The 26,743-nt window shown below is 36.7% G+C and overlaps 1 protein-coding gene across 1 annotated transcript in view; it reads left to right on the top strand.

Annotated features, from left to right (window-relative positions):
* The first annotated feature begins 22,446 nt into the window (after positions 1-22,446).
* The window catches only part of LRP1B (LDL receptor related protein 1B), a 500,403-nt gene continuing 496,106 nt past the window's right edge, over positions 22,447-26,743 (top strand). Inside the window, 3 exon segments of the mRNA XM_072419083.1 lie at positions 22,447-22,456; positions 23,303-23,422; positions 25,429-25,557. Of these exon segments, the coding sequence (XP_072275184.1) occupies positions 22,447-22,456; positions 23,303-23,422; positions 25,429-25,557 (259 nt within the window).

Below are 26,743 nucleotides of genomic sequence, written 5' to 3'. Positions count from 1 at the left end.
GAATGCTCAGAATTGCTGTTTACTGTTATGATCTAGTAAAGACAAGGAACCCCATTGCAATTTATAATGTCTTCATGATAACAAAAAGTATATTGTAAAGTTGATGGACGGGTCTCATCTGTCATTCGCTGTCATATTTGTGCCTCTGGCTGTCACATCGTTTGTTTAAATTTACAGTGTGTTCTTTCTAGAAGTAAAGTTCTTCTAGGGTTATCTGGTGTACAGTTTATTTATGGCTGAAAATGTATCTAAAGGCATTTTTTTCATATTGTGGAAGGTTAGAGGTCTTGTTTTTAGTTGGGCATGTATACAGAGAAGACCTGGAATTCTTGTGTGAGGATTCAAAAGCAGGGCCACTAGGTAGGGGAGGACTGAGAACCCTTTGCCCCAGGGGGCAATCACAATCAACTACCTCTTTCATGTTAGGAATATATCTCTTCTGGCTATTGAAGGTGTATCAGTCAAAGCACCACTTTGGTGGTGGGCATGGTGAAAGGTTGGAGTTGGTAAAGAACATAGCTTATTGTAATAGACCTTTAAATCTTTCAGCATGAGCTTCTTTGACATTCCTTTACTTTACTTCTCAGGACTGCACAGATAATCAGTGATTCTATGACTGTAAGTCTAACCATCTACAACAAGGAGCAGTTGGCTATATGATATTCAGCAGCTGGTATGGTTTGTGGGTTCTACTGATTAATGTCTAAATGGTAATAAATTTCAGCTCAGGGCCACCAGCCCAACGTATCATTAGTATTCCCCTAGGAGACAAATGCCCCCGTGCTTAGTCCTCCCCTGCCCCTATCTATAAAAGATTAATTTGAGAATAAAGCCTATTTACCAGGTAGATTTGATCCCCCATGTGAGTGTTAGTGATTATGTTTTATGTTTATCTGAAGTGGGCTGTTAATGATGTGCAGCAACCTCATATAATATTTAATTGTACAGAGCGAGTACAAAAAAAATCTCAAGTTTTCATCCAACAATGTAATTTCAGGCCTTTACACCCAAAATACCTACAAGTTGTGTCAGCATGAGATTTCTTTTTAATCGTTTTGCATATTGCCTACCTTTGAAACAAATGTTTAAAGCCTTTTGTATCTTCTTTTCCAGTCTCTGTGGTATATTTAGGAATAGTTTATCCATATAAAACATTTAAGAGTGACTATAAAAAAATCTGTAAGTGCATAAATCTGGTTTAAACAATGTTATAATGTCTGTGAATTACTGCTTTCAGAATTTTACTCGTCTCATGGCAGTCTGCAAACTGATCATTTTTAAAGATAGTCACAGCAAATCAAAAATCCGATGTGAATTTTAAATGTATTTGCACAACTTCTGGGCACTTGTTTATAAAGGTTGAATGGATTTTTCTTCTCCTTTGTTGTCATGAGAAATAATGACTTGGGTAGTTCTGTCCATTTATACAGCCGGTCTGGGTAATTTGCTTTTTCTTTTTTAGACTTTGACAATATATTAAAGGCAAAAAGTCCTTTTTTGACTTTTTTTCTGCTAATCAATTTCTAAACAAGTGACAGCTGCCCTTTACAGATGTCCATAATGGACTTGTATTTAGGATGGATTAATGACTGCACAGTAGTCAGCCCTAGTCAGTGAATTGGAGTTTTTAGGTGGGTCCTAGTGGCATGGTTTTTGCATAGTGGTAGAAAAGTGGTCCAAAGTGGATATTTAATTTTGTTTGGAAATTGCCAACTAATTAGATAAAAAAACATGAGTAAGGAATTGGCTTTGGGTTTAAGGATCAAAGAAGGATCAAAGAACAAAGAAAGGATTTAAGGAGCAGAACAGAGTTTTTATGGCAAAGGATGTGAATTTAATGAGAAACATATAATGAATAAAAGTTACAAATACAGTTACACTGTCACATATAGTGTACATAAAGTTACAATACATTCCTTAAGAGATATATAGAAAAATAGGTCCTGGTTTCTGATGTGTTTTGTCAATTGACTTCTTCAGAGGAGGACGAGACATATAGCAAATATTTAACAATGTAACAGAGCATAAGCAGAACAGATTTTTGCACAGTGGTGTCAAAGCATGAATGTGATTGGTTGGGATTGACACAATGGTTAAAGATCTCAGCGTCTTGGAGAAAACACAGAGGTTCTACTGTCCTGAGCAATGTAAAAGGATTGGAAAGAATTGCTTAAACATTGGACCCAAATGTGAATAGACGTCCTAGTTCTCCTTCAATTAAATAAAATCACATACTTACCAATTTTAATACTAATATTTGTTTTTGATCTTGTATCAGTCATGTAACCCAATATAATTCTAGAGCCCACACAAAGAATGATATATAGGTTTTAGGTAGGCTGACGTTTGAAACCTTGTGATCAATGTCTGCTGCCCTGAGGTCCTGTGCCAGGATTTATAGGATATTTATATGTTTAACAGGACAAATTTGTTTCCAATAAAGACTTTTCTGAATGCTGTGTGATAACTTTTTTTCTGATTTATTCACCAATCTACCTGTATCAATGTTTACTTTCCATTTGTAAACTTAACAAAATTTTAGTGGACAACAAATAAGCCTGTTATTTTCTGTGCAACCCTAAAACCAAGCCACCAGCATGACACAAAAAAAATAATTTCAGTTTTTAAATGAAATTACATCTGGCCTACCCAATTATTTCCCTGAAGGCAAAAGAAATCAAACGTTCATTCTGAGGTCTTTTAACTCTGAATATCTTGATGAAAAATTATACAGTGTTTATCCCAATGCCATTTCATCTGTTAGGCTCCTTGCACTCCGTCAGTGACCCTCTTTTGCCAGGATACTGTATGCAGTTTAAATGATGTTTTTCTTTAAAAACCACATAAAAAATTCCAAGAACTTCAAAGATCTCTTCTTTCTCTAAGCCTAATGAAACCAGGGATGTGGATTTGTTGGGCTTTAGTTTACATCTGTTTCTTTGAAAGCTATTTTCCCTGGTTTCTTCAGGTCAGTTTTTAGAACACTTTAAAAGATTAATTTCAGAGTTCCATTTAGTGTACTCTGTTTCCTGTGGCGGGGTGTGTTCCTGCTGAACTGGCATTCAGAGAAGCTTCTTCTGTTCTCACTTTCTGAGTAGTAAGTCGCCGCACTGATGCAATCTGTTTTCTTTGCCTGCGTGGACATTTTTCACTACTTCTTTCGTGCGCAGCCAGTTTCAGATGTCTAGAATAATCTCAGAACATATCCTGGTACAATTCTGAACTCCACAGAGACTGCAGAGTGTTTAATGGTTGTGTTGGCACAAAATGGGGCAATAGATCAAAAAAATAAAAACCATTTGGTTTAGGAATTTGTAATTCTGTTGATTTTCTGCTGACTGTGGTGTCTCTTTATATTTCCTGTATCACTGTTTATACAATGAAACAATTTTGGCAATTACATTTTTTTCCTTCTTATAGGTAAACTCTTAAACTCAAAAAAATGAAAACCTGTAATAGTTTGTGAGCTCATGGTGTTTAAATGGTCTTTAATACAGCTTTCACATTTTTATTTTTCCAGTGTTTCATACTTCAGTTTTCATGTATTTGCAGACTCTTTAGTGATATTAAAGTTAAACACATTGCTGAACACCAGCCATTGAAGATCAATTAGCCACCTAAAAGGAACATTTTCTTTATTTACATTAGATCAAGTCATTAGATTGTATTCTACAATCTGACAATACAATCTATATACAATTACCCCTAAAATTACCCAATATATTTAATATGAGGGCCTACCTTAATAGTCCAACCTAACTGGGAAACCTTTAATTATTTAGATCCTTAATGGGAAATATATTGTAGATTACTGAACATACAGTGTATGGTTAGCTCAGGGTGACCCTCAGCTTATATTTAAAAAAAGGAAAAGTAAAGTTTAACCATTACATCTAACTAATAAGCAAAAAGCATACCAATAATATGCCCTGTGCACATATAACTGCCCCTATGTCTAAAATAAAACTATATATAGGAATCATTATAAGTAAACTAAGTTATTACATACTATATGTATTTACAATTTCAACGGTTATCATTCATGGCAATTACCAAATTTCCCCTGGGTTCAAATTGGCTTGTCCATATCTTGTGTATGTAAAAAAATATTCCAAATGTGTACAATATCTACGAACGATCGTGTCGTTAACTCTATGTGCAGGATCGGTGCTATACGATCGTTCGTATATATCGTGCAGGAACTTTCGTCGTTCGTTTTCCAACGATAATAATTGGAAGTGTGTACGTAGCTTAAGATTCTTTGACATTGAACACTCCCAGAAATGTCCTCTGCCATATACTTTGGCTCTATTCACTGGTACATATTTCAAAGAGTGATATAGGGTCAGAAAATGAAACTACAGCATATAATAAAGAGTAACCATGATGGGCAGTATTATCTCTCTGTATACAGAATATAGGGAATGTCTTGGCATTATCATCCATACAATGTAGGACCATCAGGTATAATGACGATGGCAGGGAGACAGCCTTCTGATGACTATATGTGATCTGTTGTAGAATAAGGGATTGTATACTCTTATTTGTATATTATTGAACTTTTTTGAAAAAAAGATGTGACATCCTCTCATATCCATATATAGCTAAATTGTAATTTAGAGACTTTTAAGGCATCAAAGTATACACCACATCATTATAATGCCAGCAAACTTTATTATTATACAAAAAACCTAATACCAGATTACAATGTAACAAAATACCATAATGACAATCACTAATAAAACAGCAGTTACAGCTTCAATTGAATTGCATGTAATCTCCTTGGTCTTATGAATGTTTATTTCAAAGTGTTTCATGGAAACTTGGCCTGCTTCTTCAGTAAATACTAGCAACAAGAATTATAGTTAGAAACAACATTTAAAAAATAACATTATATACACTACACATATATTGCCTTTCAAAAATATATACAAAAATTCTTATTCATCATACCGTTATGTTTTGGCCAGACATGCGCCCTCTCCTCAAATTGAGCTCACACACATTGAAAAAACAGCCAAGGGAGCATGGACACACCTAGATCCAAACGGGGTTTGCAAAATGTAATAGGTCAGAAGTTCTATAAAAGTGAGAGGAGAATAATTCAAAGGTCAAAGGTAAGTATTCATTAACAGCTATACTACTATTTTAAATACAACAAGCGTAAACTATAAATATCCAGATTAAATCATGCCTTCTTTATTCATTAGATATATCCATTTGTCCACTTTAACACTTAACTATGCTTACACCATTAAATCAATAATATTCTACTTACAAAAATTAACCAAATAATAACTTTTTGTTACATACCATGAATGCAATCTTCTTTTATTATTTTCATAAAGTCTAATCCAATCCTACTGTTTTATTGCATACCCCACACATTTCAAGCAAATATACAATTACGAAATCAATCTTCACTCTTACCTGCTTATTCATTGCAGTCCAAAAACTCTGTACGTGTGACAAAGCAGCAAATGCATCACCAAAATATACTGAATGAATTCTATGCTCTATTGGAACTTCTTTAGAATATATAAGCAACAGATCTTGCAGCTAGACAAAGAATCTGTAAAATGACTCTCTCCATGCCCCCATGTGATTACCTTACAACCAAGCACCAGGAATGCCACATGGAAGAAAGAGGAATGAGTCACACGCTACCCAGCTTTAAGTAATATAGGGCAGGGTGTGATGCAAAACTGTGAGGGTAAAACTGCCATTACAGTATAGCATTTGTTTTGCAAAGTCCACAATAACTTTAACCACTTTTCTACGAAATACCGTTTTATCAGTGAACATGACCCCACCCATCTCTCTATTTATTAGGGATGGCAGGACTAATATGCTGGACAGTGATAAACCAAGAGAAAGGCTCTAAGGATAGGATGGGTTAGGACCAAGCAAAACTTTTACAGTAATAATGGTCTATTCAAAATTGCTTAGGTTAGGCCCCAGGAGTGTCTGCCACTGTTCACAATGCTTGGTAATTGTATACAAGGCATTTTTTTCAGTAAATCAGTAAAAAAAAGCCTTTGTTTAGATTTTTCATGAACCTTATCCATCCTTGACTCCTGCAGTCTCTAGATGGCTTAACACCAAGGACATATTCAGGTTTCAGATATATTGGCCATCAACCTCTTTACCTTAGTGAGCAAATAATGTCTTAAACTGCCCTACTAAGCAAACTTGCTGGATTCGGGCTAACTCATTTCTATTAATGAGGAAAATGTTGATTTACTTTCTAATCTTGGAAGTTTGTTGGAGACTCAAGATAAATTAATTGCAGAGTGCGCAGCTTTTCATCTTGAGCCCCTAATCCAAATGATGCATGAATGCTTAATCTGAATTAAGACCGTCTGAAGTTTACAACTAAAGTTTCAGTTACCGACAGTCAGCATTAGGCATAGATTACTGATTAGAGCATAAATCCTATAGTTTTTAAACATGCCTAAACTTTTTATGACAGCATTGAACAGTTTTTGTCCATTAATGCCTTGAAGGTTCAGTGTTATTTAAAGACTCATTTTTGGTTTTATTGAATGCTAGCAGGCCTTGACTGCCTATTTAGCTGTTGTGGAAATTTCTATATACCCTAGTGTATTGGTATTTTCTGACTACTGTAAGTTCATTGGGGTGTGACCATTGGAAAATGAACCTAGCATCATATATATTTCTTTTTCATGTTCACTGTATGCTTGTTAGGAATGGGAGCAGTTGGGAACCATTTTTTGCATGCAGCTGTGGAAGATTGTGGCACTGTTCTCAAAAGCAGTAAGACATGGCCGTGCGATTGTTCATTGAAGATTTACCCCACAGCTGGTTCACTTTGAAGGCTTGTTTATAGTGAAGCCCTCCCAGTGTGTATCCTGAGGCTTTTGAAGCAGTTTGGACCCTTGCCAATTTCTATTCAAATACTTTAAAATTTAAAGTTTAAAATGTTCCACATTGCTGAGCTAAATGGCAGATTTTACCCACATGGTTGATGGACAAGAACTGCCATGGTTTAAATCAGCCATTGTCAAATAGTTAACCCATCGGGTACTTTGAAAATAATTTACAGGTGTTGATGTAACCCTCTGATAATCAATTAATGGGAAACATGATATTCAAATTAGTTGCCAGTGGAAAGCAAACTTCTTATAATACTCCTGTCCTCTATAAATCAATGATGAGTTATGAAATTCTGTTTGTCTCGAAGATACATGATACAATGGTGGCACATGATACAAGAATTTCATACAAAGACATACATGCTGTTGTAGTTTAACAAATACAGTGGTGTGTTTTTATTGTATTAGACTCTGGATATTTCTTCTTGGAAGGTACTAAGAACATTTTGACTTAACAACATTTACATTGTGATCTCCTATTTTTAAAAATGTCTATTTTCATTAACAGCAAAAGGACAAAGTAGTATGAACTAAATAGAGATTGTCTATTTGTGCAGTTTGCAATTCGATAACCTTGGTTAGTGCTTAGCAAATTATTATTGAAATTACATTGCAGAAGGATGTTTAGTACAGAAATCAGTATATAAGCCAAGGTTGAGTTGGTGAATTTGTTAAGCGCAAAAAATACTCATTTAACACGTTGTAAATTTTCAGGTTTAGAATTTCACAAATGCACAGGGATTTGCAATGTTCTGTAAAACATGATAATCATTATACTTGTTAATAAAGGAGAACACAGTTTAAAAAGTATTGTGCTAACTCAGTAAATGTTCACAAACTTTTGTGCACAGTTTACATAGCAGTAAAACAATTTTATTGAATCCAGCTGTTAAGCTACTATTTCACTGCAGGCCACGATTATAAAATAGAGGCAATGATGGATTTGTCATTCATGGAAACAAGTGACTTTAAGTTCATTAATGGGGGGTCATTGAATGGTTTGTCCTGGTTTGACCTTCCTTTGTTTGTATTCTAATTGTAAACCAGTGTGAGAGATAAATTCATCACTGTCTAGTTTTAGGCTGGGGCAAGTACAGGACAGCCTGCGTTTATATGACATGGGGTGAATGATGCTGGCCATCTGGTGGCAGAAAAAAGTACTGGGGGCAGTTCTCCAGGTTAAAGTTGTTTTTTTCTGCACCAAGATGGGTAGTGGTACATAATCCAGGGGCTTTGCTCAGCATTGTCACCCAGGCCACATGCCCTGGGTCTTTCAAAGTGCCCAGGTCACCTTTGTATGATCCAATAGGTATACTTCAGTCTTTCCTGAACTTTGGTACTGATTTTTTTTTTGTATGATCCAATAGACATACTTCAGTCTTTCCTGAACTTTGGTACTGGTAGCTGGATATGTTATATATTGTTGCGTAGAAATATTAAGGAAATCAGAGAATCTTGCCATTTATAATGAATTTATGGCTTTCACACTTATGGTAGAGAACTGTAAATTTACCTGCTCCCAGGTGCATCTCAAACTGCAGCTTTGCATCCAGCAGATGAGAAGTACACTGCAGGTTAATGCGTTTGCATGTGTTGCCCTTATAATTGCTGTGAGAAAAAGTAACGATGCGACCAAAAGTGATTTGTTTCTTTCTGGAACTAAACCACAATGCGGCAGGGCAGCATGCAAACGAGTACATAAAAAGTTTCCCAACCACTCCTATTAGGTTTAACAGGAGTGGGTGGAAGTTTGGCTGAGCCCTCAATAGAACTATAGCCTATGCATAACTTATTCATAACCACAGCCAGTTAATGACAAACTATCTATACATATCCTGCTGTTCATAAGGGCAAAAGAACAGCTAGAACCAATAAAGAAAGGCACAATGGTTGCAAAAGACCCTACAACTTTGAACCCTTACTTCTAAGTACCCAGTTGTCCATAAGGACAAGAAGCAGCTTGAATCACAGAGGTCTTCTGTCTGGAATGTCTCCTTAGACTAAATGTTTGAAACAACTAAGTACATCTACACCTTGCTGATGTTTTCCGAGTGTGCTGTTGAATTAACCTACCTATTATTATTATAACTGTATTATTTACTGCCTGGTACAGGATATTAACCTCCCATTAACCCCCCGTTATTAAGTATACATTGCAATGAAAGATGTATGAGATTTGCAGATGTAAAACTACTTCTGGTGTTTCCATGCCTATTTCTTTCAGTAATTGAAATCTGTAGAGGCTTATTCATAGATCAGAGTTAAACAAATCCACATTTAATGCAGCTGAGATCTTAGTTATTGCTTTGCTTGCAGCTAAACAAGATCTAATCAGAAACACTTAAGAAATGAACAAATAGCCTACATGAATCTGCGGAGAAGCATTGGATGTTTTTTGGTTTCACACAGAGCAAACGGGTTCAGAATATTAAAGCGGGGCTCCAAATAAAGGTTTAAAATCATAATCGCAATATGCATTTTCCAATCAAACACAAATATTGTGTGGGGAATTTAGTCCTTCTTTTACTTTTTTATTTTTTATTGAAAGAATTTTAGGAATATTTTGTGGATTCATACGTGCTTCTGTGTGTTATGAAAGCAGACCAAATGCAGTGCTTTTATCAATGGATGGGTCTCATTGCAATTCACATCATTGTTTTCAATATTTGAATAGGAAATTACATTCCCAACCATTGCCAAATCTAGTACACCTCTAATATATAGATAAAATATTGCAGTACATTTATAAACCGTGCATGGGATGTCTGAAAAATGACCTTCAAGATCTGTATTGGCCAGTTACATAACCAAGGACTGTCCTCCAAAACAACATTTTACAACATAATTTGAAACAGTGTTGACGGTATTGTGACTATAATTTAGTATCAAACAGTGCTAGAAGGCGATATCATGGAGTGGATACCTAGAGAATTTGAAAAGCAGATAGTCCAGTATATATACAGTTATAACTGACAAAAAAAATACAATTTTATCAGAAGATACTGGATCATGCCCTTAAAATGTTGAACATGTTATTTTCAACACTGATATAAAAGCAAAAATTGTGTTGAAAAAAAGGCTTCAGTGGGTTTTGGTGATTATTGCTATACTTTTTTTGTATATCATTTGTGTGAGGTTGTGGAAGATTTGCTTCTTTTGCTATCATATGCTGTGTTTAAAGAATATCTCCAAGCAAGCATGTTTTTGAGGTCCCGTACACCACTTAATAACACCATTTTGGTTATTTACTTTCTTTTCTTGTGATAGAAAATTTTCAATGGTCTTAACAACCTTATTTCCCAACACCACAATGCTTGCTTTACAATGGTACTGAGAGGAGGTACTTGCAGGGCATATAAATTAGGTTTGCAAGGCTAGGTGGCAATAAGGTCATTTAGCACACAGTTAACCATCTAAGGAACTCCTCAACCTTTATAAGAGCTACCAAGCAGAATGTCCTTACCAATTATGACAAAAAACAGAGGGTGGCACCATGAATTAATGTCCTAACAATAAGGCTGGGGCACTTGCATCACAGCGGCTGGACAATAGGTATCCTATTGAGAGTAATTGAGAGTACATGAGAGTAATGAGAGAATTGAGAGTAATGAATGTGCCTTTGAATGCTGTTGTCCCACCATAACTCCTGAACTTTGTGTTCCTTTATGTTTATTTCTTCAGTGTTCATGCTGTAGTAACAAAACCTTCACCACCTGCAGTAGGCAACTTATGAAACCAGCAATGGGTGCAGGCTTGACTACTGGTTTTGTCAGCTTCCCACATCAAAAAAACAGGCCACCATGAATGAAGGTCAAGCTCAAAGCGTTATTTGTTCCAGGTGGACCAAGGTGATCACAAAACAGGTGCACATGGAGACATTTTGGCCCTAGTACAACTTTATCATGGAGTACAATGTTCTTGCTGTTTTTAGTGTTTACCCTTTTTGTAATTGTTTTATTACTGCATATTAAACTTCCTCTCCTAGTCTTTGGGATGTTACTGTTGAATGCAATGTTCAAATACACCATTTTTCCTATTACCTTAATAAAAATTGTCGTAATAAATCTGTATGATTTCTCAACATAGCTTTTTGCTGATAATGTGAATTGATTTAGAAAGATCAAACTGCATGTACTGTAAACTCATACTACAAATCAAAACGCAATGCCAGAAATTCCTCTTGTCGTGTTATGGACTATTTGATAAAAAAAAATCAGATGATTCGACTGTTCTGCATCAGTATATTTGTAACAGTGGGAAGTTGGTTTGGATCCCTGAAACCATTTCTTATCTCAAACTACGACGACAGCAAATAGGAAGATAGAAAGACACCAAGATAAATATCTTGTTTAACTTCTCGATTTAGCTGCACACTGCTAGAAACCTTTATTAGTCTCCAGAGAGATGGCTGGAGATTGCCGGTTCCCTAGGGAGGTTTCAGGTGTTTGAGTAAACTGTGATAAGTCTACGGAATTCTTCCAGGAAAGTAAAATGCTCAGGTGTTCGTGCTGAATCAGTTTTTTTAGGTAAATATGCTCTATTAGCTCTATTATCAGCTTCATTGCCATAAGTGGGGTCAATGTGAAGGGAAACATCCTGTCTTTCTGTTGACGGTAAATCCAATTGACATACTGTTGACATACTCAACATGGTAAACATATATAAAAAACAAAGTCCAGAGTTTACAGCACTAAACAATTTAATAAATTGTTTGATGCTGTATTCCCTTGACTTTGTTTTCTACGTAAATTGGATTCTTCTGCACTTTGGAATCAATAGATAGTGCTGAAAAATGTTGAATTTAAAATTGTTTATTCCAATAACAGATTCAAGGGAAATCTGTATATTTGTCCGACACGTTTCGAGAATTTAATGTTGCCCCATCATTAGGCAGATAAACTTCCATAAACTGTGATAAAGTTAAAATGTTGATTCCCTGCATACACCTTTTTACAATATTCTGGCGAAAACAACACTACATTGAAGATACAGTGCTACCAGTCCAATCCAACCCATTCTACTGCTCCTGATAATTCCTACAACAAGTTACAGCCTGGGTCTTGGTGAGGAAAAAGTAGCGGCATATGTATTATCTCTTCATTGCCATTCTCAATTACTTTTTCTTTCAATCAAAGTGCTGCTGAAATATTTTAACCAAAGCTGAAAATTAATTGTACTCCTGAGTCACTCCTACAGGTTCTAATAAATGTCTACCGTTTCATATTCTTTCAAATAAATATTAGTGTAGAAGCTGAACTTTTTATCTTTACATCTTTTTTTTAATACCAAAATTTGTGTACTTCAGTTTGACCTGACTGTTGTCATTCCTCATCATCTGGCACTCAGGTTCAGAGGGTGGGGGCGGCACTAGGAGGTAATTAGGTGGGCACCATGCAAATGTCCTCCAAGGAGCATGCTTCTAGGAAGAAATATCAGAGTGAGCCCATTGCTGCTTTTCTACTGCCCACTCCTAGAATGGGGGAGGGAAGATGGTACCACTGCTAACAGAATTGCTAACAGAAAAAAATCCCCCTGGGTGTGTTGCATGGCAGGGCATTTGGAAAAAATATAGGCCACTTTACCATGTTTGTATATAGCTGTTGTGCTGGCAATTAGCTTTAATGTTCATTTGTAAAATAAATGAGTTTTAAAGAAAGAAACTTTCAAAGTCTACAAAAACAAACCTTTTATAGCTTTTCTTTAAGATACTCTTGACTTGTGAAAATCTATTCTTTCTTCTTTTATCCACATTTCTTGGAACAAACACTTACTTTGTCTCTTCTGGTCCTCCCAAAGTCTCAATAACAATAAAATCTTGAGAAGAAACCATGATGAAAACCTATAAGCCAGTGACATAGAATGTGATTGTAACCATCGAAGAGGTCAGCCTATTTGTTTTCCTTCATAATAACCACTTGCAACGTTTTTCATGGAATGTGTTGCCTACTCCATTCTGCGGAAGGTTTATTTATCGCTTTTCAGTTTTTTTTTAGATTGGAATAAATCTGTTTCTTTAGAGGAATGACACAAAAATATTTGAGACAGCAGTGTTGATCTAAATATGATTATCCTTCAAGCTGTGCCTTGTCTACAAACAAAAAACAAAGTTTTAGTCTGACTGATATGCATGCATGTACATAGACAAAAAATGGTTTATTTTATTAAAGCTGCTCTCTGGTTTCCCTGCAAGTAGTGAATCTGTTGTGTGGTCTCTGCTGCCAAACGGCATTAATTGACTAGCACAATTTGACATTAGGACCTACAGGGTGGTACCAGATATACTATTGGTTGAATACCTGCAAAAATTGGTCCAATGGCTTTCCCAGTCACTTTAAATCTGCCACATGACTAAATTTTTTAAACATTTAAAATGAGAACAAATAAAAAAGTTAAAGTTTACACACAGTTTAAAGTGTATCCAACTTTTGAAAGATTAAAACTCATCAAGCTATTTGATCTAGTTTGTTTCCAGCTTTAGAGATTTCCCTTCACGTCTGGTTTTGAAAAAAAGCTATAGGAAGTGAGGGGAACTTGCCCTGAACTAATCTGAAATTCCATGTTAGTTGGCAACAGAAAAATTGTCACCATTGGAAGATTTTCTCACTTCTTTCTCATGACATTTTTTACATTTAGGATTTCTTTTAAAGCCTCATACTGATGTCAGATCTTTGTCAATGCAAAAAATCTTTTATGATTGTTTAAAGTGGCACTAGAACAAACCCTCCTGTGATACCCATACCTTACCATGCTGTCCAAAATGGTTGCAAAAAGTCGAACAAAGAGGGACATGTACAGTGTGGCACCATGTTTGGTGAAGCTCTAGATCACTGATCTATGAAATCCAAGTCAAAGGTATTATATGACATCGAAGAACTTTCTGTAATGTTTCATAGCTGAACAATATGAAATTCTTTGGGTTAGTTAGTTTCTTTTGCAGTTAAATAACACTGTCTTCTACAATGGACTACTCAGTTTCTCTGGATTAACCTTCCACGTTTCTGAGTGTTAAGTGATTACATTATGCACATAATGCAAAGTGCTGTAATTATATACAGAACACTACACAAGAAAATCCTTACAGTGAAAGAAATGAGATGAATAATACCTAAGCCTACACAGTCTATCATTTACATTTCCTTTGTTGAACACTGTACAAGATTTAAATGTCTTAAGTTGCTTGAGTGTTCTAAACCCATTTTGCCAAAGGTTGGCTGCTGGTTTGTTATGTGTTTCATTTTATATTTGAAATGGCTGATATTTTATATCAAATGCCTCAGCTAATTTCTGATTAAGGATTATGAAATGCTAATCGTATTTCTTTGCTGAAATGGAATAGAATTCGGGAACCATTGTGTCGTAGCACAAGAGTGTATAATTTGGCAGCTAGGTTCTAATCACTCTTCATTTCTATATCAACAAATAGAAAAAGTATATATTAAAAACTAACTTTTTTTTTTTTTTTTTTTTTACAAAATATGAAATTATGGATGAATAGATGTGACTTTAAATTGACTAACAGGTTCATATTATTCTTCAAGAGTCTTGTCTGTCCATCCATATAGGGTTTAGAATTGGCTCATTAATTTGATTGGCATCCTGACTAACCAGAGTGAGAATCAACAGGCTGGAAAGATGGGGAAAAGCAGGCAAAGACAAAATCTAGTCTTATTTTGCCTGTCAGAGCTCAACGTTTTTTCTAATATAATGTTTTTGGATGCAGGAACTTTGTGTTTGCAGATTTGCAACCTTTTAAGCTTTTGGTGAGGGATCTCAAGGGCAGTTGTACTGGGATGGTTAAAGAATCCACCATCTATTTTTTTTTAATGGAATGCAAAATACAAATACAGTAGCAGCTACACTAACTTTTATTTTAGCACATTGTGTTTTTTTTTTTTTATAAATTTAGTTATTTGAGAAAGGTGATTTTGTACTAAAACAACACTTGGATTACAGCGGGAGTAAAAACTGAATAACTCCTACTGGTGTATCTCTGCCAAAACCGGAGCCAAACTGTTTTTGTTTTCCAATTGCCCATAGTTTCAAAAGTAACTGGCACTGGAAACTTTTGAAGTGCAATAGGTGACTGACTGTCTATCAGACACACACATCTTCTGGGTTCCACTCCTTGGCCATCTTGAATGGCTAGCCTAGAATGAAAAAACTCCCCATATGCTTATGTGAATTCATTCATTCATATCTAATTATCCTGCAGAAGCATCTCTCAGTTTACAAAAGAAATATTGGTGTCAGGCAGGAGAACAACTTGGATTGCAGAAGAGACATTCAGAGACCTAACTTCAATGAAAAATCTACATGGCAGAAACCTCTGGTAAAATCAGACTTTGGTTTCACTTGTATAGTTTAAAATGGTTAGTCAGTCTTGACCCCAAATCATCTGATCACCTAAGCTGCATATTTATTGTGGGTCAGTGATTCAGGAGGTATTAAGGGCAGCGGATCTGAACACTAACCAGGCAAGCAATTTTTTTCAGAACCAGGTCTAAAATATTAACTTGGATAGCTATTGGCTAAGAAAAGAAGGAGAGGAAGGCAATAATTAGGCTTGATTACAGTTAACTGAAAGTTATTGGCAGATCATGCCCATGTAAGGGTAAAATAATTTTCATTTATTTCTTTTTTACTTGCAAGGTTTCTTTAATAGAGATCATATGCAAGTACATTAAAGGTCTTCTCCTGTGTCAAAATTACAGAGAGAATTTGCCAATAAATGTGAATGGACAGCAGGAAGAGAAGTAGAAAATGCCAGGTATACTTTATACCCAAAGTATTTACCTTACATTTTAAGGGACATTTGAAGCATGCCTTGTGTCCAAACTAGTTAAAATGACTCTTGCTATTTTTTTTACAGTGCTATCTAACCTGTATATATTGGTTGTTGCAAGCTTTTTATTGTTCCCATTTTTATGTCACAGTTCACTAGCAATTCCTGGAGGAAGCTGAAGTTCAGCTTTAAGAATTGCATCTCTTTATCGCAGTCAGTTTAATGAATACTGATGTTTCCATTAAACAACCTGACAGTTTCCTCGATTTTCTTAGAATTCCATTGAAGATATTTTTCTGCTTGGGTTCCTGGGTCAGAAAATGAGTTGGAAACCTCTCTGTTGAATATAAGAAGCTAGAGGCTGACAGAACCAACTAGGTGCCACCTATAGCCAAAATATCACTTAGACTAATTTTTTTAAGCATATATATTTAAAGTAGAACTGAACCCGAAAAACTCACCTGTCCCTGTTCCATTGCAGACCGCTAACATCTTCCTTCATTTCTTCTCCCACGATTTTTGGCCATCTTGATTGACCAGGCCAGGATTACATAGCTCCCATGCATTTGTTCCAGGCATGAGCAATGGAAACTGGGATTGTCGGGTGCCAAACTGGGATTGTCGGGTGCCAAATTGGCCTTTGCCAATTTTTGACAGCTGAGCTTCTGCAGTAAAACAAACTTACCTGTCTGTGTGCAATCTTCTATGGAATGTACCCTGGGCTGTGCATACGTGTAAAATCCTGAAATACATAAATGAATTCAGAGCTTGTATGGCTGGTACATCATTCCCAGCTGGCTGGTCAACAGGGAGAAAGGCTCCAACCTGGAAAAAGACCAGGTAAAAATGTCAGTGTTGATGATAAAGCTAGAGGAGGTGAGTTTATTTCTTCTTTATTCAGGTGAGACTTGGATTGTAAACTGTTAATCTGAAGGAGACAAATTTATTGAATCTCAACATTCCAGACACTTCAACACTTCGTAACATTTTCTCAACCATTGTTTTCTTCTGTTGGCTCCACCAGTCTGGTCGATAATTAGTTAAACATTCAAGCTTGCCTTCAAGCTTTAAAAAAAAATACGACCTGCAATGTATGTTAGTAACCAAAGGCACAATGGTGAGACTCACATAATTACTTCTAGTCAGTGCAATCCAATTGGCAGCTGTAATTGCTTTCCCCTAGCAGTCAGAGATGGTTACACAGCTGGTGTGTATAATTCATCTGAAGTTTGCCAGAAATCAGGTGTTTGTTGTACATACCTACTTGGGGAAGAAAATCATTTAAAGTTAGTTGAAGTTACAGTTCGATTCCTGAAAGTAGTTAAAAAGAAGGAAAGAAAAAAAATGATGCATTTCTGAGTCAGCCGAGAGTTGAAATAATTGATGTCAGGAAAGTTTTTTAATGACAGTGGGCTGAATAATTAAATGAGTAAAGGCTGTTCCTTAGATAAATGAATGTCCAATTTGCATAGTAAAAAGATCACCCATGATGAATATTCAAACTTGAAAAAAGGGTAAATTTACTAAAGGGATAAAACATATTCACATAGTTTAATATTAAGGTCTCTTAGTATGGCTGTACAGCACCAGTCAGAGCTGCACAGTGGACATCACAGGTTTAGTAGAGGAACGTTTTTTTTGTGTAAGGTGTACCCTGAGGGGTCAGTGGTATTAAAGTACTACTTTCCAAAATACAGGTTTGGGCAGGATGTAGTTGCAGAAAAAGACAGGTTATCATCTCTAGGTAGAAGAAAAGAAGGAAGATGGCGGCACCTTGAGATGTAACAGGGATAGGCGCAGGTTTAGTTCTGGACAATTTCGGTAACATAGGTGGGTATATCCTGCAACTTCAGGTGCATTCAGCTGTAGCTGAATCAGTTTGAGAAGTTTCTGATCTCCTTTACATACAAGTCAGATCTGAAGGTAACTCTGACCTACTATCAACCTTTATCTAAGCTGCATATAGGTGCTTTAAGCTGCTTGTACGAGGAGAAGCTCAGTTTTGACTCTAGCAGAAACCTGTGTACACCTAATGAACTTTAGTGCAAGCAAAGGAATTTACATTGAGATATACATACAACACATACAAATATATTATGTAAATCAACAGCAACATACATTCAGATACTGACATGCTGCAGCTGTAACAAAGAAAACTAAGACTAGAATATTACTCACAGAAATAGAAGAAAGGAGAAGACCCAGTCTGAGCAGTCTGAGTGACAAGAAATGTCTGCTTTCTTTCTTTTTCCTAGAGAAAGTTACTGAAGTGCTAATTAAACGTTAGGATGGAGCTATTTAGTGCTGGACGGCGGGTTCACTGAATCACCGGCTGCATTCATAAAATTACCAGTGCCTTTTATCCCCGCACACAGTGACTGAAAGAAAGTGGAATTGGTAGCTTTGTGTAACATTCGTTTAAATAGCAGAAACTGAGAGTCTCTTTTCTCTTTGTGCTTCCAAATTCAAATAGCTCTTTAACTGTAATTAATTTATGAATATCAATGGTGCTGTCACTGTGCCTTTTTAGGAATGCAAACTAATTGGTAGATGAGTGTGTCTGGGAAAGGATTTTATCTGGAATATTTATTAAAGGGATAGTGTCACAATAAGGGTTATGCAAGTTTATTTATTGAGCAGTTTACTATTGATCTTTACTCATTTTGTCTGAATCTGGTGTTTTAGTTGAATTGGCACATCAATCAGCTTCTCGCATTGCGCCTTGTAGGAACATATTCAATGATATAGTAGTATATAACGTCTTATATGTATATTTTATTTGTATGTGCTAAACTTGTACAATAACAAACACGGTTGTGGAGTTGGAGGTATTAATTGCGCACTTGGAGTTGGAGATGGCAAAAATGTAGCGACTGTGACCCCACAGCCCTGATAATAAAGCTGATCTTTGGCCAACCCCACACACACCAAAATATACACCTAAACACCCTCAAGCCAGTCCCAAAGCAGATAAAAAAATAGATTAAATATTTTAATAGCCAAAATTCTTACCTGAGTGCATTGCCATGTAATACTCCAGGTTCTGGGTCCTCTTTTTCTTGAACTTGCAAAGTGGAAGGATGCTTCATAAATGTGGACACTTCCCACTGGTTATCCATTGTTGTGAAATGTAAAGGTTCCAGAAGATTTGACAGGCAGCATAAAAAAGTTTGCAAAGTGGAATGGTAAAAAGATTGGTTGATGGCAGGTATTAGGGATAGCCCCCTGGCAGGTTGTATGGCATAAACAGAAGCATGGAGTCTAAGTGTCTCCTGGTCTTCACCAGGGCACTACACACAGAATGATGGGCCTGTACCCTATTGTCCACTAAACTGGTCATGGTTGATCTACCAGGCTCCCCCTCCAGGGGTGAGCAGGGAACAGATGACGTTGATACAGGAAAAGCTAGTTTATGGGTACCAGGGTAAGGCAGGCAATACTTTTGGTCAATAATGTCCAAAGTCAGGACAGGCAGCAGGCAATATTTTGGTCAAGATGTTCCGAAGGGGTGGGTGGCAGGTAATAATCGTCAGCAGAACAAGCCTAGATCAGAAAGGAACAAGTAACAGGTAGGCATGAGCAAGCCAGAATATTAGGTTCCATCTCGCGGTGAATCGGGCTGTGGCTGCATTCCATGAGAAGAGTGTGCGATCCCTGGGGCATTAAGGTTAATTAACCTCTAGTGCCCCGGGGATCGCAAATGGGCATTCAGCTCTGGGAATCCTCCTGTTTTAGATTCCTCCTCCGATGGTTTTGCAAAATCGGTTCGCTGAAATTTCGCTAAACCTTTGCAAGTTCGAGGAAATTTTCGCTAGTAACAGGTAACAAGCTGAAGATTCAGCAATCTGTCTATAGGATTAGTAAGGCCTAAATAGAACTAGCAGCCAACAGTAGGACGGAATCATGACCAGGAACTAATCTGATCATTGGCTGCAGGATGCCGAGATAGACAGAGAGAATATGACTAAAGGGAAGCTGAGGGTGCTGCAAGCTGCCAAACAGAGGATCTCCAAACAGAGTGGTAACAATAGGTCTGGACTGCAGTGGTAGGTTGGTGATTTTCACTTTTCGAGGAAGCATCATGGCAAACTCTGCTGAGTTAAGAAAGGGCTTTGGAATATTTTTTGGGTCGTGCAAAACAATATAGGACTGTGAAGGCAAGATTTAGCCAACAAAAGTGTATTCTCCCAACTTGTACTGCAGTTTTGTTACCAAATAGATCACGTGTAGTTTGAATAAATTTTGTGTTACACTTTGCTACGTTTTTGATAACAATCTTTTAAAAATCATCATGGCAAACAGGACACTTGCCAAAGTGATTCGCTCATCTCCATATAAGATACTTAAAAAAAAAAACTAGATGGGATTTCAGAACTACAGCTGTTGTAGGGTAGGTTGGTGTTTTCCTCCTGGACATGATCAATTACTTTAACTCTGCCCCCATACATCAGACACATCGCCCAGCCCAACTGTTTCTGTCACCGAGGAAAAAAATGTGTGGAATATCTATTGCATGGTGACTGATGCAATCGCACAAGCTGAAATCTTGGAATCTTCCCGTAAGATTGGAAAATGCTATTGGGCTCAAAACTGCCAGATGTAATTAAAGCACCTTTGTTGCATCGTCAAAGAAAGCCTAAATTTCTTTCTTTAATTTATTTTGAGGTAATTTATTTTGACTGGGTATTTTTTTATTACCTTTGAGGATTACCTACAACAGGCGATATGATTTCAGCTCAGAAGACCTTGTGTTTCCCGCCCCAGGCTACTCAATTTGTATCTCAAGTCTCCTCCATTTACCGTCAGTTTCCCAAGGATTATTGAGAAAATTTTATTTATATTGATTGTTTACTTAAAGTATATTTCCATTCCGCATTCGGCAAATGTTTTTTTTTTCAAATGAAAAGGCCAATTTTTTTTTATAGATGTGGCTGTAATGGATGTGGTCCTAGAAAAGATCTGCGTTTTAATGTGAAATAAAGTCAGTGGATGTTTACAGCCGAACTGCAGGCAGACATAAAATACACAAATTTATACAGCTCTGTATTCCTTATTAAACCAATAAAGTGATCCCCTGACCTCATAATTGGCCAGGAAGATATGTCTGCAAAAAAGGAGAGTAAATATTTATCTCTGGTGCTGAATTCTGGTTTTCCTGATTATCCCTGTTCAGGCACATTCTGCTATAGAGTCAAACTGTCTCCCAAATGTTTTCTTACATTGTCACCCTGTTCTATGCACCGTTGGTGGGAACAACATTGGACCATACCGACACATTGCAAGGGATGGTCCTCCATTGTCAAAGGTATTGGCACCTAGGATTGTCCAGTTCACAGGAACTTATGGTTGTCCATTAAAAAAAATCTATAAATTAAAATAAAATGTGACCTTCATACAATCTTGCAGTATTTTACTTTTATTTTTCTAGTAAGGAAAGTCTTTTCCTTCTATGAACTTGTAGTGTGCCTACACTGAGAACAATGGAGGAGCTAACTGTGGGAATATTGTATAAATAAGTTCAGTTTCATAAAGCATGGTTTTACCGGTTAGGGTTTCAGCACTAACTTGGATATCGGACTCCTATTTCCTCATGATCTGTACAAGATACTATTTTTCACCTAATTTTCAAAAGTATCTCATGGTTATAATTTCCATTTTAGCCTTTAAAAATCATGAGAGCCTCTTTCTTCGATATCTTTGCATATTCTTCTGCTCCCCTTATCTTCAATGGGGCCTGCAATAAGCTGTTGTTCCACCCCAACCCACAATAGCATAAATATGTGCTCTTAACATCAGCATGCCTGCATATGACCTCTTATATGGCTTTTTCATACTATAATAACTGTCATATTACTCAACATAAATCATATCCTTCATGTTGTGTGTGCATTTGTCAATGTTCACACTAACCACTATGCTAATGTAATATGGGCTTTTGCCATAGTAATTATAGCAGAGGTTCCCTACAATTTGAAAGGTATTCTTTAAGTTCATTCCTGCTAGAAAGGTTGAGAACAGGTGCTGTAGACAAAGGTCCTCCCCTAACATTATCGTATACATTAAGGTCAGTTTACCCAGCATTATGTGTTTGGGAAAAAACATACAATAAAAAAAATTCCAAAGGTTTAGGGGAAACCCCCCCTCCTTCTCTGAACACGCATACCAGGCCTGTTTAACATGTAATATTTATTTCATTGATTAAAACTTTTAATAACAAATGATAAAAATGGTATTATAATGCTGACTACAATCTAACTACAAAGAGATAGTGTTACAAAAAAGTTGGAAAATGTCTGATAAACAGTTTTGCAACTTGTGTTAATATGTGTGTGACCTCAATTTCACACTGTTAATTCTTGATAACTTAATCTATCATAGAATTCTAACAGCAATAATGTGAACATGAATCCACTCACTCTTGCATATAAGAAATTATAATATATATATATATATATATATATATATATATATATATATACTGTCAGCACACAATTTGCTGATTAGTCATTGTGAAGTCTACAGGGATTATTTATTGAGTTTAAATCTTCGAGGTACACGTTTTATAATGTGCACATCAATATTCAATCTTGTACTGCACACATCGACATCCATATTTGAGGCAACCAAATGACTGATTTCTGGAAAGATCAAAAAATGTATTGGATCAGTTGGTAAAGTTCAGATCTGCTAGTGCACCCAGAATTTTGTACTTGACAGCCTGAACCTGGATTTTTAGCTAAGCCGCTGGTTTCACAAGCCAATTGAGCTATGCATACAGGTATTTATGTGGGAAATCCACTCTGTAGGGATCAAAGAAATATGAATTGGTGTACATCTATGTATATTCTTTATAATAAAACATAGATCATTCAATCTAGGGAGTGGGTGACAGCAGATCTTTACATTTGGGTTACTCGTTAGGGGAGTCAGCAATAGGGGCCAATCAGATATCCTGCATTCATGCAAGAAATATGCTGAAAAGAGAACAGGAGGGTGACCTAATTAAACTGTTTCTGTTTCTTAATAGTCCAATCACAGTCTTGGGTTGAGATGTTGGCTGGGCTGTGTTATTAAACTTCATAGAGCAAAGTTAAGTCATGATCTCGTAACTGGATGGACAGAAATAAAAATCCTTTAGCATGGTAAATATTACATAATTTTTTGGGGGGGGTCTCAGTGACATTATTACTAGGTTAGTTTGTGCTTCTCTGTACAATGAAGGCAGATCATAGCTTATGGGAAGGGACCAGAAAGGTGATGAACATGGTTACCTGAAAGGAATCTATGGGGATGTCCTCATGCTGCTCCTCCAAGATTAAAATAAGTAAACTGCAAATAATAAAAAGGGACAGGCCAGGGACTGTTCAGCTGGCAAGAAAAGCAATAGATGATGCTGGATGTCCTTTATCCAGGAAATGAGCTTAATTTATTTTATTTGCAGCAGCTTCTAATGTGACAAGTTCATGGCGAGCAGAAAAATAAGTAAGCAGTTTTAATACAAAGAAGAGCTGCAAGACCAAAGGGTTCTTTAATGTATACGGTGCAGTTTTACATTGGGTCATTCTGTTTTATAAATTCAATAAAATGCAATTATTTATTTTCTCTTTGTCTCTGTTGTTTGTAGAGCTGCAATCAACGTGTCAAAAGCAGAACTGCCAATACAGATGTGCCCTGAGCAGAAACAGCACGCAATGCTACTGTCGAGATGGCTACGAGCTGAGAGCAGACAGAAAAAGCTGCATAGGTAGGAGAATGGTCTGTGTACGAGATTACCACCTCACTCTTTCATCTTTGTCCGGGATATATTCACCACTTGGCACTTACATGAATCATGGTGCATCATCAAATGTTTCTGAGCCTCTCCACTCTCGGACTTGGCATCATCCGTGTGCGATTTAGTAAAAATCAGCTTGATCATTTCCATCGCTTTCATGCAACTGCCACTATTTATGATGACTGCAATAGCTATCCAGAAATAAAATTTAAAAAAAAAAGGGAGAGAGCGAGAGAGAAAATACACCGCAGTCTTCTCTGAAATCTAACACCTAGGCATCAGTGCCCATAAAATGCCTCCATTGATTTTATAGCTTTTATAAATAGCTGCAAAACTGGCAGAAGGTAGCAGATCGGCACTTGCTCTTCAAACGACGCTGTTTTGTGTGTTAGGCCATCTCTTCCATCTGCTGCTTTCTAATATCGATCAGATAAACAGTCCTTAAAGTGATGAATTTATCTTATATAGTTATTTACTGTTAGATCACAGAGTCAGGCCATCTCTTCTATGTCATGAACATTTTATTAGTCACATTGCTTTTTGAACATCAATCCCTAGTACTCAGTAATATTAATACAAAATATGGCCAAATGTGTGTGGACACGGGACCATAACACCTACAGTAAAAAACAAATGTATGTGGACACATCTTCCAATTATTGAGTTCTCAGATTTCCAGTGAAGGATACCGGTGATGCTACAGCATACAAAGGCATTTAAGACAATAAAGCTCTTCCAACTTTGTGCCTGATTTATAAAAGCTCCTCAAGACTGAAGAAGATAATCTATCATGTGAGAAGCTGGGTGATCCTGCAAATCTGGAGAAAATCTGGTAAATGATCGCAAACATTTGCCAACTAATAGCAAATTATTTTTAGAAACATATTCCAGGATTGCTGTAACACCTAGGTTCTGCCATGAAAGTCTCATTTCTCCAGTTTTGCAGAACTTTATTAATTCAGGCTCTTTGTGCCAACAGTTTGGAGAAGATTCTTTTTTGTCCAAGCATGATTGTAACCCTATGCACAAAGCCAGCTCCATAAAACATTTTAAGTAGAGTGGTAAAGGATTAGAACCCCTACCAATGTTTTAATTGCTGGTGTCTGTCCTATTATTCTGGTGTCATAGGGTCAAGAACTGAGGGAAAATCTCCCTAGTAGGGTCACAGATGGACCAATACCTAAATAGCAAAGACATCAGCACTCACGGCTCCTAAGCCATACTAAGCAACACTGAATTTTGAAGGTACAGTGATCCCCTTTACTAGAGCAACAAGCAAAACTTGTTCTGTTTGTTGAATTATTAAAGGGGACCACAGTGTTGACTGATTAAGAACAGTAAAGGGATTTTCAACAAACCATGAATGCTGACTTCTTTGGTGTTACTGTTGTCATGCAATATGCACTTTTCTATTATGTGAGGAGTCAATGCGAGATTGTACAAGGAACGTTTGAGAGACAAACATCTGACAGTAATTTTAACTCTTCTCTATTTGAAAGAAAATGTTGGAATTTTGCCTAAAAAGGAACTCAAGAGAAACACAGAGGGCACAATAGCTCATCTATCAGTGAACTTGTCTAAGCGCTCTGCTGACACTGACCTAAACGCTTAGTCATTAACTGAAAACAAGTATGCAGATAAGGACTGCTAGCTTTTCTGGGCTGCAAACTTGTTCAGGTTAGTGAATCAGGAAATAATTCACAGTGCTAGCTTATCAGCCAACCAAGTAGTCTTTTCGGAAGACAGCCGCCACACTTAGCAACGATTTTCTTTCGTAAACTTGGCCCCCCAAACTGTAAAAGTCCTTGCTCTGGGGCTCTGCTGCTTTTACCAATGTCAGCTGGACTCATTTATACCAGTTTGTCTTTCTTGGATTTGTTTCTATATTTGACATTGGTGGCATACATTGGTTATGATGACATTTTACCTGGATGGTTTTCAAGTAATGATGATCGCCCTCTCATGCTCTCTTCCAGATGTCGATGAATGCTCGGTGTACGGCTCTTGCAGTCAGACCTGTAGGAACACACAAGGCTCTTTTACATGCAGTTGTGTTGAAGGGTATTTAATGCAGTTGGACAACAAATCCTGCAAAGCCAAAAATGGTAAGCTCTGCTTCTGTGAAATCTGTAAAACCATTAGTTGTCATCTGCAGGATAGTCCAATAATGGTACCAACATACCTTAAGTAAGTAACAGAAGTAAAGATAAATGTATTTTTTTATTTGAATGACAGAACTGCTTTAAAAGCAACAGGCAGACAAGGTACAATTACTTTAAATGAATTGATATTCTACTTAGCATGTTGTGAATGCATCAATGTTTGTTCAAAATTAAAAGCCTGTACCTAACTTTTTGAATCAAAGTTGTTGGTAATTTAATCCCCACTGAGAACAGTTTTGATTGACGGAGTTGTTCTAATGCCAGGATAAAATCTACTAAACACATGAAATAATCAGCAAGCTGTTTTTGTGAAGATGTTACTTTCTGAAATCCTAGACGGAAAAAGAGAAAATATCCCATCCGCTATTTTTGTCGGCGACAAATCTGAGAAGGCAGATGGGGACCTGCCAATAAATCTTCCATTATATTACAGAATAATATAATATATCAGGGCTTACCTGAAAATTATAGTCATATTCCATTTAAATAAATGATTAGCTGCGGTTCAACAATTTTAAATTCTAATAGCTTTACTTTCCTGATATACATTACAGTTCAATTAAAATACTCTTTCAATGGCCACTTTTAATTAAATATCTCAGCTGTGTCAAGAATCCGGGCTGATGAATTAACTTGACCTCCTTTACTTTGACATTACATTTTGTTCAGGAGGCTACTAACTAAAATTCAGTTTTGACATTAAGTGAGAGTAGATGGTCGGTTCGACCTGCTAATGATAATCTGAAATTTGTAGTAAATTATTGTATCGAAGATGTAGTCAGATGAAGATTGATGTTCAAGATTGATGATGACAGCTGATAATTATGACTTTGAAATATTATTTCTTTTAATATTGTAACTTTTATTTGATAGATCTCGCTAGGGGAGACAGGACCACTAGGGGGCACTACAGCTTGCACAAAAGTGGTGTGAGCCCTTAGAAGGGCTAAGCGCAGAGTCTAAGCAGTAACCAGGTCTTCTCCAGAGCCTCTAGTGGTGAGGATGTTGCTCTGCTGGTTACCGCCAGGTTGCGGTCCTTGGGCACACCAGGGTGGGCAGGATGATACAGGAAACCAAATCACTAAGCAGGAGAATTCAAGAAAGGCCAGGCTCAAAAGGAAGCACAGGT

The sequence above is a fragment of the Pyxicephalus adspersus genome, chromosome 7, assembly GCF_032062135.1.
Source record: "Pyxicephalus adspersus chromosome 7, UCB_Pads_2.0, whole genome shotgun sequence".
Lineage (NCBI taxonomy): Eukaryota > Metazoa > Chordata > Amphibia > Anura > Pyxicephalidae > Pyxicephalus > Pyxicephalus adspersus.
Note: the sequence above shows the minus strand (reverse complement) of the source record. Positions and strands in the feature narration are given on the sequence as shown.